General features: G+C 38.7%; 1 protein-coding gene across 3 annotated transcripts; it reads left to right on the plus strand.

The window, feature by feature from the left end:
- Window positions 1–11,554, plus strand: bin1a (bridging integrator 1a). Of its 3 annotated transcripts, XM_077617370.1 has the most exons (19): window positions 1–328; window positions 2,104–2,184; window positions 2,318–2,372; window positions 2,439–2,533; window positions 2,683–2,778; window positions 2,862–2,972; window positions 3,068–3,160; window positions 3,329–3,414; window positions 3,780–3,855; window positions 4,113–4,168; window positions 4,396–4,440; window positions 5,089–5,158; window positions 5,223–5,345; window positions 6,221–6,241; window positions 7,594–7,944; window positions 8,331–8,408; window positions 9,019–9,093; window positions 9,171–9,272; window positions 9,338–11,554. In XM_077617370.1, exons 1-19 carry the CDS (start codon window positions 242–244, stop codon window positions 9,437–9,439), a joined length of 1,803 nt encoding a protein of 600 aa, XP_077473496.1. In that variant the 5' UTR covers window positions 1–241; the 3' UTR covers window positions 9,440–11,554. The 3 variants fall into 3 exon arrangements, with proteins under 3 accessions (XP_077473496.1, XP_077473498.1, XP_077473497.1); XM_077617372.1 differs by lacking the exon at window positions 7,594–7,944; XM_077617371.1 differs by lacking the exon at window positions 4,396–4,440.
- The last annotated feature ends 1,093 nt before the right edge of the window (window positions 11,555–12,647 follow it).

The raw sequence follows: 12,647 nt of genomic DNA on the forward strand, positions 1-12,647 counted from the left end.
TCAGCATCCTCCTCTCGTGTCGTGGACGCGCACACTTAGCATCTCAATATTCGAGAAATACAGCCAGCCGGGCTTCGCATCATCCAACTGATACCGTCCCAGCATCTCATCTATACCAAACACTTTTATTCTCATCGGCACATTGATGCATTTTCCTACACGTTCACCGTAGCGGTCGAGCGGTTGGATTTTGCTCCTATTTTCCACTCGTGCGTGTCCCGAAGCTGATCCACGCTATAAGATGGCTGAGCTCAATTTGGGGAAGGGGTTGACTGCGGGAAAAGTGGCCAGCAACGTTCAGAAAAAGCTGACCAGAGCTCAAGAGAAGGTAAGAGCCGGGGACTGAACGTGACCAATTGTGGAAAGTGATGAGACGTTAGGCCTGTAATAACAGCACGTTGCGCATCCCCCCACCGAGGGGCAATGTCGCATCACGACTGCTCCACAGCTGGAAGTCGAGATGGTGCGTTTGGGGATCGAGTGGTGCACCCCTGCATCTGCGTGGATTTTAGGCGATGTCTGCAGGGAGACAGTATCAGAAAATTTGAAGAATATGGGCCCACGGAATCGCGTGTCTTCAGTCTATTTGTGGCACCTGGCAACCATCTTCAACCAGTCCTTTACTTCCCACAGACCCATATCTTCCACATTTGAGAAATCCCACTGATAGTATGATAGTAAACTGAATGCTAGTTTGTGTATGCTGCGCTATGCATACAGAGGCCTCGACAATTTCTCTCAGGCATGCAATGAGAGTATGGCAGAGGGTGGTCTTATTTAAACCTATATATGCGCCATATCTTCAAGGTTGATCCCCATAAAGAGCTGTAGGCAGTCATCGGCCATTAGCGTAGTGTGTATGTGCGTGTGTGTGTATGTATGTGTATATATATATATATATATATATATATATATATATATATATATATATATATATATATAGTATTTTTTTTACATTTTTAATTTTGTTATTTTTTTAAATTTATCTATTTATTTATATTTTATACATACATACAGTATTCCCTCGAATTTGGTGGATAATGTGGACCAAACTTGGTCGAGATTATTGAAAAAACGCAAAGTACGATCGCCACTATTATTACTACCATACTACATGTTTTTCTGACTATACAAAAATACAATTATCAAGAAGTGTATTTATTAAATGTTACAATTATAGGCATAGGAAAAGACTGTGAATATCTAAATGTAATCTATATATAAAAAATGTAAATACTTTAGGTACAGTACTCACAGTGAAAATAGTTCCTCTCCACTTGAATTAAATAAAAAAAACAGGTTATTGGGAGCTTTAGTCGAAGTCCTCTTTGTCAAATTTGAGAGGCATTGTATCATCGAAGGAATCTTCAGGAGGTGGCGTAGCGGCAGCATGAGGACCTTCTGCGAGAGGTTTTCGGCGCACAAGGAACATGGCGATCGCCGTTTCTTTTCTTGTACAAATATGCTATGGTACAAAGACATGACGCTCTCAAGACAATTGCCAAATTCTATGGCTCTGACCATGTTGTTATCAATCTCCTGGACCCGTTGTTGCAAACTGCGTGCCATATTGAAGATCTCCTGCACATTTCTTAAAGACCACAGTCTTCATCCTCATCCTCGTCGTTGTCCGCTGCATCTTCTTCCTCACTCCCAATTGCATCATTTCAATGAGGTCCTCATCAATTGGTTTGAGTGGCTCTCGAGCAGTGTAGACGTGTGTTGAATTTTCACTTCTTCTTTCATGTATTTTACATCACATTCAAATAAGCAAGATATGTTCACAACAAAAACAATCAATGAGAAATCAAAATAAAACACACATGAAAGGATATCTGAAAGCCACATTTTAAAAGGAAACAGTTGAACAGCACTTGTATCTCATATTATACTGCTGTCGTTATCATTCAAATTTTATGGCTGACACGAATGTCAAGTAATATGTGCATTTGAGGTGTCATTTAAATTTAATGTTGTATATTATGCCTTTTATGTACATATATAGCTTGCTGTCAAAAATTATCCATGCTGTTACTGATGGGTAAATCAGGAAAATATACAAATACCTGTATTAACAGTGTTATTGCCTTTTATGTTTACCAGGTTCTACAGAAACTTGGAAAAGCAGATGAGACCAAAGACATTGCTTTTGAAGAGGAAGTTATCAACTTCAACAAGCAATATGTGGGTGTCCAGTAAATATATTCAGAACGCTTTTCGTAATTTGTTCAGTTCAAAGCACATTATAAGGCTTTTATGATTAATATATATCTGTCGCCTGTCATTTGTGTCTTCTCAAATGTGTTGACTATATTAGACTGAAGGAAGCAAACTCCAGCGAGACCTCAGAGCATACCTGGAGGCTGTGAAAGGTGAGACCAACAATGCACCACCAATTCTTTAATACATGCTTCATCCATGTTTGTGCTTCCCAACAGCAATGCATGAGTCCTCGAAGAACGTACAAGCATGCTTGGCTGACATGTATGAGCCCGATTGGTATGGCAAGAATGAAGTTGATTCCATTGTAGAGGTCAGTTCTTATTAGTGTTGATCACACTTTATTTAAAACAACGGATTTTTCACAATTCAGACCGGAAATCACCAAATTACAAAGATTTAACAAATATTGTGGCCAGAAAGCATCTGTAGTCATATAAAAAATATTACCTACATTTACAGGATTGTGATGTACTCTGGACTGACTACCATCAGAAGTTGGTTGATCATGCTCTCATCTCCATGGATACCTATTTGGGGCAGTTTCCCGATATTAAAGTAAAGTTAACGCCCTAAAATAAACCTTCTGACGTGAAACAAAACATTCAACATTCTTCGTTCATGTTTGCTCTGATACTCAGGCTCGCATTGCCAAGAGGGACAGAAAATTGGTGGATTATGACAGTGCCAGACACAACTACGCCACCACACATAAGACTAAGAAAAAGGACGGTGGTATTAAAATCACCAAGGTAATCCAAATGCACACTATAGAATGCAAGCTGTAATTGTGATTTCATGAGTAGTCCATAAATGATAAATAATCATGCATATCTCTCCCTTTTAGCCATCCTCTTTGTTGGAAAGGGCTACTCCTGGCTGGGCTCAAGGGATTCTGTCCGCGCACAATGTTGCCCAGAGTAGCTTGTCTAGAAGCCAGGTACACCACTCTTTTTTAGAAGGATGCTTGGACCTATCAGTATTTAGGAATATTTGAAGCTATCTATTGTCTCTGCTTTTCAAATCGCAATGAAATGAGGTGAACATTATGGAATCAATCTGACTGTAATTCCAAAGTTGTTAACTAACTAAACAATGTTTACTTCAGGCCGAGGAAGAGTTGGAACGAGCCCAGAAGGTGTTCGAGGAGATCAATATCGACTTACAGGAGGAGTTACCTTCTCTCTGGAACAGGTGAGCTCAAAATGTGTTAAATTTTTGAATAAGTGTCTGTTTTAACTGTTTAAACTCAATAAAGATACTATGATATTATGACATAAATTTTAAACAAATATTACTGAGTATAATAATTTCATATTGCTGTCTGACAACATCGAGTTGTTTAAAAAAAAAACGCCTAATTGCGCATTCATCGTGTATTTTTATGTTCTTTCTTGAGACTTAGACAACAATAGAACATCTAGGTATTGCAAATAGGACTGAACTACATGTTTTAAGTCATTATTGAATGTTATGAAATCTATGTCTCGCTTTGGTGAAAACAAGTCTGCAAATGCAGTGAATCTTTATATTTTCCCCTCTTTCTCTCCATTTCTCAGTCGTGTTGGATTTTACGTCAGTACCTTTCAAAGTTTGGCTGGTTTTGAAGAAAAGTTCCACAAGGAAATTAGTCGGGTGAGTCCTAAACAAACTTGTGAATAGGTACGATTAAAGTATAGTTACAATTAACAAAGTAATTTGTCAATGAAGATTTGAACCTTTATGCTCACGGTGAATGGGAGAATGAATGTGTTACAATACTTTTGTCCGTATTTTGTGTATTGGCTAAAATCCTGACTGAGCCTGTGTTTTGTGAATGCTTTATGAATACAATGTGGATAATAATAGAAAGCAAAATATCTTAAACCTGCTGCTCTTTCCATCCCCAACAGTTGGATCAGGATTTATATGATATCTTGGTAAAGCTCGAAGAGACAGACACAAGCAGGTTAGTGAGAAATTCTAATAAAACTTCATCTTTTTATTTCCTTCTTAATGCCTTATTACCGTTACTGTCGTTGTTTGCAGTTGTTTTATACACGACTTCCTTAATCAGTCAAATTTCATTTGTCTTTTCATTTAAACTTTTACTTAACACTTCGCAATCGTGTTAGGGTTACACGAAAACTATATGACACTCTTTAATCTGAAGCCACTACTGAACCTCCATTGCAGAAAGACAGGTAACCGCAGCGCCTTATCGTCAGGAGCAAATAGGAGGTAACCCACAAGGACTGTGGTAAACCACGGTGACACAACTGTTAGTCTGTCTGTCAAATTTTCTGTATGTTGCTCAGTTTGCAGGTTTGAGAGCATACATGGTGCTTGATCGTGCAAGTGGGCTCACAGACGCTGTCTGAAAAGAGCATTGAGCTCTCAGAGCTGGAAATATGAATGAGATGGGCAAATTATATAGCGTATCCGTTGATACCTTGGCAAGGGAAACATAATTCAAACTAATCTTCAAGTGTAAAGTGCATCCTGCTGAGGAATATCATTTAAGAAATGTGCAATGTGGACCAATAAGATTTGTAAAATATCAATGTTTTCGATACAGCTCTTGTATGGGTTCACATTCAATTGTGACCTGTGTGCATAATGTCCATCTCTCTAAATATCTTCAGTACTGAGGATTCTGTCAGCTTTTATGTTCACTATAACTAAGGATGTTGCCGCCACTCCCTTTTTGTGAAGATTAACTAAGACAGACACAGCTTGCATGGCAAGCAAGAAGTTTAAAGGATGCTGACTTTTCTGCATGATAAATCTTGCATGAATTGCAACTTTTCTGCAGCACCTTTCTTCCATTCACATGATCTACTCTCACACTGGGTTATTCTGTCCGCACTCTATTTCTCATTGATCCAGTGGCAACGATGAGCCCAATCATACTCTCAAACCAGGAGGACCCCCGCCAATTCCAAAATCCCCATCCAAGGTAACTCACTAAGTATGTGCTTTAAAAGCGTCCAATGTTTTAATCATTTATGCATTTCTTGTAGCTCAAACCAGCAGTGCCTCCCCCACCCAAGGTGACCCCATCCAAAGAGATGAAAGCAGAAAATATTGTCAACCTGTTTGATTCTGCAGCAAATCCTGATATTAGTGTCACCTCCCCTACAGAGGTCAGTATGTATGCACTAGCTGGTTTCCGGAAATAGTGTGGAATTGTCAGCTTTTGACTAGTTCTTTTTTTGGCAGATTATTTCAAATGGCTTTGTTTTTGTTGTTGTTTCTATCCGTGAGGTTTCTCAGTTTTTCCCGTATGTGACCAGTAAGACAATGTTTCTGATGTTGTTGTCATTTGGACAGTACTGGAGCCAACAGCCTTTTAGGCAGGGATCGCGGCACGCTCAAGAGAATTGCCAAAACTTTGAAGGTTACACAGGTGGATGAGTAGTTGAATGTACATATTCACCTCTTAACTCGGCTTAATACAGGTTAAAAGGTCAGGTTTCTTAGGAAATTGTACTCATTGACCGAAAAGAGGATGGTCATATGTTTGTGAGAGGCACATGTTGCTAAAAAAATATTGTGGGTGTGGATAAAAATATCTTGAAAGCCTTGGCACATGTTGAGGTGTTTTTGGTTTTATTCTTTTTCACTTTCTTTTCAAGGACAAAATATAAAACTAGGGTCATGTGATTTATTGCAATGTGCTTTGAGTGACCCTTTTCTAGTTTATTTATGATAGTCGACAACAGCACATTTTACATTTTTCCCAGTTTGTCTTCGGTCGCAGACAAAATTGGAGAATAAATGCTACAAAGAGATGAGTTTTCTTTTATAACTGTATTGTTGAGACTAACATTCCCATCGCATTCAGCTTTTTTTAGTCAGGTCTGCAGATTCTCAGAAATGAATTTACTGAATCAATGGCATGCAGCCTGCATTATAAGAGACAAAGCTTGCATATCTAGCTATTATGCTATGTTTGAATTAATGATTTCAGAGATATAACGATATACTTGTCAAACTGTTAATTCCTCTTCCCCGACAGCCAGCAAATTGGGACTCTTGGGTAAGCTAAATGACTCCAAGAATAACACTGTAAACTCCTTCACTGCCATTGACAGTGTTATACATCAATTCCATTTGAACTTGAATGGCTGGGATTAAGTGATCATGTTTCACTGACATTGACGACGCTAGATGCCCAATCCATTTTTACCGGGTGGTACGGCAGCGGTCATTTGATCGCTGTCAGCACCCCCGTCAAATTGACTTGGACGTCTAGTGTCGCCAAAGGCAGCCAATGAGCTATTCTAATCAATAAAACAAGAAATAATTGTTTACATGTCATTTTGTTCATGCTGTCCATTGTGTCATAAAGCCATTAAAACATGTATCACTCTCAGTGATACATCTTTAATGGTGTTCTGTGTTTCTGTTCTACACTGCTGTCTTGTTTGCAATGTTTGCTGTCTTAACTCCCAGACTGTTTACTTAACACAAATAGAACTAATCTTCAGTCAATTCATTTCCAAAATGTATGCTAAATCTATAATTTATGTACAAACTGTATCACACATAAACAATGACAACAAAATATAACTTCTTAACATCTTAATAAATGCACAGCTTTGATCAGGATCATGTTTGGAACTGAATTGACATCCATGGGTCCCTGCATGTTACACCTCTCTCTTGATCCCACAGGGAAGAGTTGTAATTAAGTAAAGTTGCTCATCTTTACCTTTTACTGAAGGCTTTTGCAGGGATTTAAAGAAAGGGACAAGCTCACAAACCCTCGCTTGCACTGTGGCATCCTTGAACTCACCTTTTTTGTTCATCACTGTAAGAGAGGTGTGTCTCCTAGACAAGACGGTTCTGTGCCACTATTACAGCTTGGGGCAGACAGCAATAATTCACAATGGAATGACACTTCTTCTCTTACAAAGAACATACCCAACCCTTTCCCTGCCCTTTGACCATTGCTGTCATGCCTGCCAACTAAACACAGAAGAACTCACATCGATCTTCTGATGGAAAAGGCTTCCTTTATACCCTTTTCGCCTTTCCTCTTTAACTACCTGATTTTGTTTTATCAAACCTTCTGGTTTAGGGATTATTTAATATACTTGTTTTCCAAAATTAATGATAAAGGTAATTATGATGAATCCATTCCCCTTACATGTCTATCAATGTCACTCTTGACATAAGTAGCAGTGTCTTCCAAATTTGGAAAATACATTGTATCAAAATAATGTAAGAAAACCTGTATATTGATTTGTAATGTTTAACTCTTCCATTCCAATACTTACTTCCAGTAATTTTACTTTGACGTTTTCCCGAAATATTTACCAACCCAATCATGCGATAAAATCTGTTTTATGAACTCTGATCCCTTGAAACCTAACCCCTGCTCCTCAGCCAGAGGATGGCGATGCGCAAGAAGAGGCCACCAAGATGCATTATGACCCCGTGACGGCTGCAACCGAAGCCTGGGGTGATGATGATACGCCGCCTGCCCGCTATGACCCAATAGCTGCAGCCACAGAGGGCTGGGGGGACGATGGTACCCAACCGGTTCCCTATGAGGCCAACGAAAGATGGGATGACAATGGAACCCAGCCGGCATATGAGGAACCCGTGGCTGAAGCCCAGGCGACTCCGGTCGAGAACGAGTACCAGGTGGACGAGAACGCCGCAAGTCCTACTGAGGCTTCAGTTGATGCATGTGAAGAAGAAGCTCCCCTTCCTGCCACTAATGAAGAGGATCAGGTAACCAAGAAGATGCATCTGGATGACAAAGGTGGATGCATCTGGTCTTGCGGTGGTTTGAACATGAGATGCTGAAATGATAAAGAAAATAGATTATCAGTTAACGGAGGTGATGCATCTGGAACAACAGGATTGATGCATCAGGTATTTCTCTTTGGGCAAGTTGTGGAGCTTAATTGACAGGATGAAGTCTAGAGATGGTTTTACAGCAGATGCAATAAATATGGTTTGATAATCTGCTGTATTTAACATTATAGTCCATTATAGCTCTGCTTGTTGTTGTCTGTCTTGTAGTGTGTCACTCTCACTCCCTGTCAATTATTTATGGTTTTAAATCATGTACAGTGAGTTCCACATCTTATTTACTCATGCATTTGTGGTCTCAGGGTGAGTCAGAAACACCTACAGAAGGAGCTCCTGAAGCAGAAGCGATGGAAGCTGCAGAAGAAGTAACATTAGATCATGTGAGTAAAAGCTGATGTCTATTTGAAACAAGCTTTAAGTGTGAGGCAGAAAAAGATAGACAATGTAATACAAATAAACAACAACCAAACAGAACTTTATAGTCATAGTTAGGTGCAAATAAATGTAAAAGCATTGAACATTTTAGGGCTTCCATAGTAAAATTATATATATATATATATATATATATATATATATATATATATATATATATATATATATATATTTATATATATATATATATATATATATATATAAATATATATATATATATATATATATATATATATATATATATATATATATATATATATATATATATATATATATATATATTGGGAGAGCGGATTGTCATCAGTATCTCTGTGCGCCCTACGACTGACTGGCGACCAGTCTAGGGTGTAGTCTGCCTTTCGCCCCCGCAACCCCTGCAACCCTTTCGAGGATGGGAGTTAAATTGGGAGTACTGGCCATCTTTCACTAGACGGCTAATCTATTTTGACTGCGACGGGTGAATGAACGAAACTAAACTTGAATGAGTGGCTTACAAAGGTTTAAAATATTTCCTTTTCTTTAAAATTTTCCCAACTTATGTTTTCTTTTCCTGTCCAGACACCTGTAGAAAATGAAGAACCCACAGTAACAAAGGAGGAGTCACCTGACATGCCCCCAGGTTTCCTGTTTAAAGTAAGACCTCTAAGCATAATCAAACTGGAATTTTTCTCCAACCCATCTAATTTCTCCATTTCTTATGCCCAACAAAGGTCCAGGTGATGCATGATTATGCCGCAAACGACACGGACGAACTTGAAATGAAAGCGGGAGATGTGGTGCTAGTGATAACCTTCGACAGCCCAGATGAACAGGTATGTGTAAACCCCTGGTGCATTTCAACGTGTGAAATAATGATTAAATGTGTACGTATTTCTAGGATGACGGCTGGCTGATGGGAATGATTGAAGAGGACTGGAAGGAGAAAAAAGAAAACAGCACCAGAGGAGTATTCCCTGAGAATTTCACCCAAAGGCTGTGAAAATTTTAATGGCACGCCAAGTTTTTCCATTCATTATTTTTCCTCCATCATCCCACTCCATGTCCTGTCTAATTACTTGGACTTTGCCCATAGACATAGAGCTGAAATCACAGTTCCACTACTAAGGTTATAAAAAAGACAGCCGTTCTATATGGCCAAATGTTAGTGTTATTGTAAAATAGTTGACTGGACTGACCGGTGAATCCTGATCTCAGACAGGAAAATGCACTTGCGGCTCCCTCTTTAACGGTTTACTGTGATAAATAATTACATTTCCATACAAATCATCATTCACAGAAATTTTTGGTAAAAAAAAGGTTGGTTTTGTCTTTTTTTGTGACATGTAGCAAGTGATTTCTAAATATTCAGGGAGAGGGGAGATGTTAAGATCAGGTGTCAAGGAGTTCAATGCTGGTGGTTTTCTGGATCAGAAATTAACTCATTCACTGTCTTTGACAGTCATGGATATTAGATCCATTTGAACTGATTAAATGTTTATCGCCATCAATGGTACTGAAAGATGAATATTCACTACTGGCAGCCAATGAGTTAAAGACGGTATACGAAAAGTTGAAATTGTAACATTGTTGTAATTTCCAAACCACAGATTTCAATAAGAGAAGCTGTACTGACCTGTCTCAGTGACGGCCATGTTGGTGTGAGCAATGTTCCTGAAGTCATTACCTTTCAAAATCTGATTTCACAACTGATTTTTATAAGGCTTGTTTTTACTTTCCCGGACGCCATATATCGACCGTGTGACTAATAATAATAATCACCAATTCATTATAATTAATCATGATAATATTTTGAAATGTTGATCAAACAATCATTGGCAGCCATCCCAGTCCAAATGGATTCAACGTTTATCGCTGCCAATGTCAGTGAATGAGTTACTTTACTTAATCAAGGGCAGCTGTAACAATCATTACACCTTATTTCCTTATTCCCCTGCTTTATGTATTTACCTATTTTCCATGGTGAAAAAAAAGTGGTTGCTAGCTAATTTATTATGCATCATACTATTAATACAGACACGTAACCAGTCTAAAATGGATCACTTTCTCAATTCTGTTCTTTCCAAATATGCATAAACTACAACTGCTCCAATGAGAAGCTGCTACTGGTTCTCTAATAGTTAGGCAGACCTAAACACACTCTCTAATCAAATCACATTCTAACTGAGCCAGATTCATTCACTTTTAAAAGGTGTGCTGGTATTAGCTTCTCCTACTTTCATCAAAATGACGTTGCTCACAAATGCAAATCTCTCCAAATATGCACCAGAGCTACTTGTTTTATTTTTGTATGCTGCCTCGCAATGATGCTATAGCCTATCACGGTCAGTATATTTGCCAACTGATGATGCTTCAGAATGTTTTGTACTCTTGTCAGGTTCTCCATTCTTACAAAAGTTCAAATACATTCACAGTCTCAACATAGATTCACATCCGTTATTGCTGTATTAAAGTGTGAGTGAGGTGCGTGCCTGCGTGTGATTGATTGTATGTGTGTTTGGAATAGAAAATCTCAATTTATAGGCTAATGTGATGCGAAAAGGGAGCTTTTCAGAAAGGTCAAAGGTATTTGCGCCGGCTGGTATAACAGATTGTTGTGCATTTCTTGTCTATATGTGTAATTTTGCCAAGTGATAATGGCTACGTATTCTATAAAGACATTCATATCTGTATGTGAGTTAATGTGAGCATGCTGACTAACCATGTGCTGTTGTGTGAAAACCTCTTGATTAACACAATGCTACAATTTTTGAGGTATTGTTTTTTTCCCACCAAAATGTGTTTATTTTTTTTTATAAGGGGGCTTTTGAGCAGACTTTTGGGATGTTTACACACAGCCCCCTGCCCTTACTGTTTTCCATTAACTTGCCTCAAATGTTGCCAGTGTGTTGTGACCCAAAGAGATTAAATTGTGATTATACGGAGGCAAGATATTAAGAGAATGACTGTTTGACCATTTGGAATTTTGTTTTTAATTTCATTTAACTAGTCTGGTTCTCTATTTGTCTTAAGGCACGTCTTCTGTGATGGCTTTAGGGATAAAACGACAACCTTTCTTCCTTAACTACCTGACCAATATTAAAAAGGACTTCCATCAGTTTTGTCTTCCAGTTTTATTTGAAGCAAGCTCTTCTTTATAAGGTCTTCATTTAACTCATTTGTGGCCATCAATGGCGCTCGAGGTTCACAATGAAAATGGATTGGGCATCTTGCACCATCAATGGCATTAACAGAAGACCATTTTCAGCCAGTCCTCCTTTTTAAATGAATTGGGCGTATATCGTTGCTACTAAGGTACACACGATGAACTAATTCCTTCATTCATCATCTATGCAAACTCCATACAGGAAGATCCAAACTTGGGATTAAACCCTCGATCGGGCTGCCACTTTGAAATACTAATAATGAAAAAAAACTTGCGTATGTTATTGCCGGTACACGGTCGATTGGTCGCCGGTCTTTTGGTCGCCGATCTTTTGGTCGCCAGTCTTTTGGTTGCCCGGAAGGTTATTGATAATTACCATTTAAATCGTTGCTCAAATTCCCTAAATACAAACTGGGAATTACTATTTAGTCATACTTAATGCCCTAGTAATTATTAGGCTAAAGAAAACTTCAACATTTCCCAGACTTTTATTGTTTTTTGTTGGAGAACTTGTTAAGACCCTGACTGACGTAGCTTCTTAAAGGGACAACGCATGTACATACAAACTCTTATACACTCACACGTCGGCTCAGTGAAACTGCACATGGCCATTGTTGGCTTTTATTGATGCGTAGAGCATGTTGTTTTACCTTGTTTTGTCGCCGGTCTTTTGGTCGTCGGTCTTTTGGTCGCCGGTCTTTTGGTCGCCGGTTGGCGCGGTCGGGGCGACCAAAAGACCGTGACCAAAAGACCGTGACCAAAAGACCGTGACCAAAAGACCGGCGACCAAAAGACGGCGACCAAAAGACCGGCGACCAATCGACCGCACACGGTTATTGCCGGCCATAACAATGTCCTTTTTTATTCCTTACAATTAATTAAAAATTAATATTTTATATGATATTCATGTGACGCATTGACAGGACAAATTGTGAATTATTGTAATGGGTATATACACACACTCACAGACACACATACATTGCCCTTGTTTATCGAGGTCATATTTTTTGTGATTTTTCTTAATGTTTATCTCCAAACCTTATTC

This window comes from Stigmatopora argus, chromosome 13, assembly GCF_051989625.1.
Source record: "Stigmatopora argus isolate UIUO_Sarg chromosome 13, RoL_Sarg_1.0, whole genome shotgun sequence".
Lineage (NCBI taxonomy): Eukaryota > Metazoa > Chordata > Actinopteri > Syngnathiformes > Syngnathidae > Stigmatopora > Stigmatopora argus.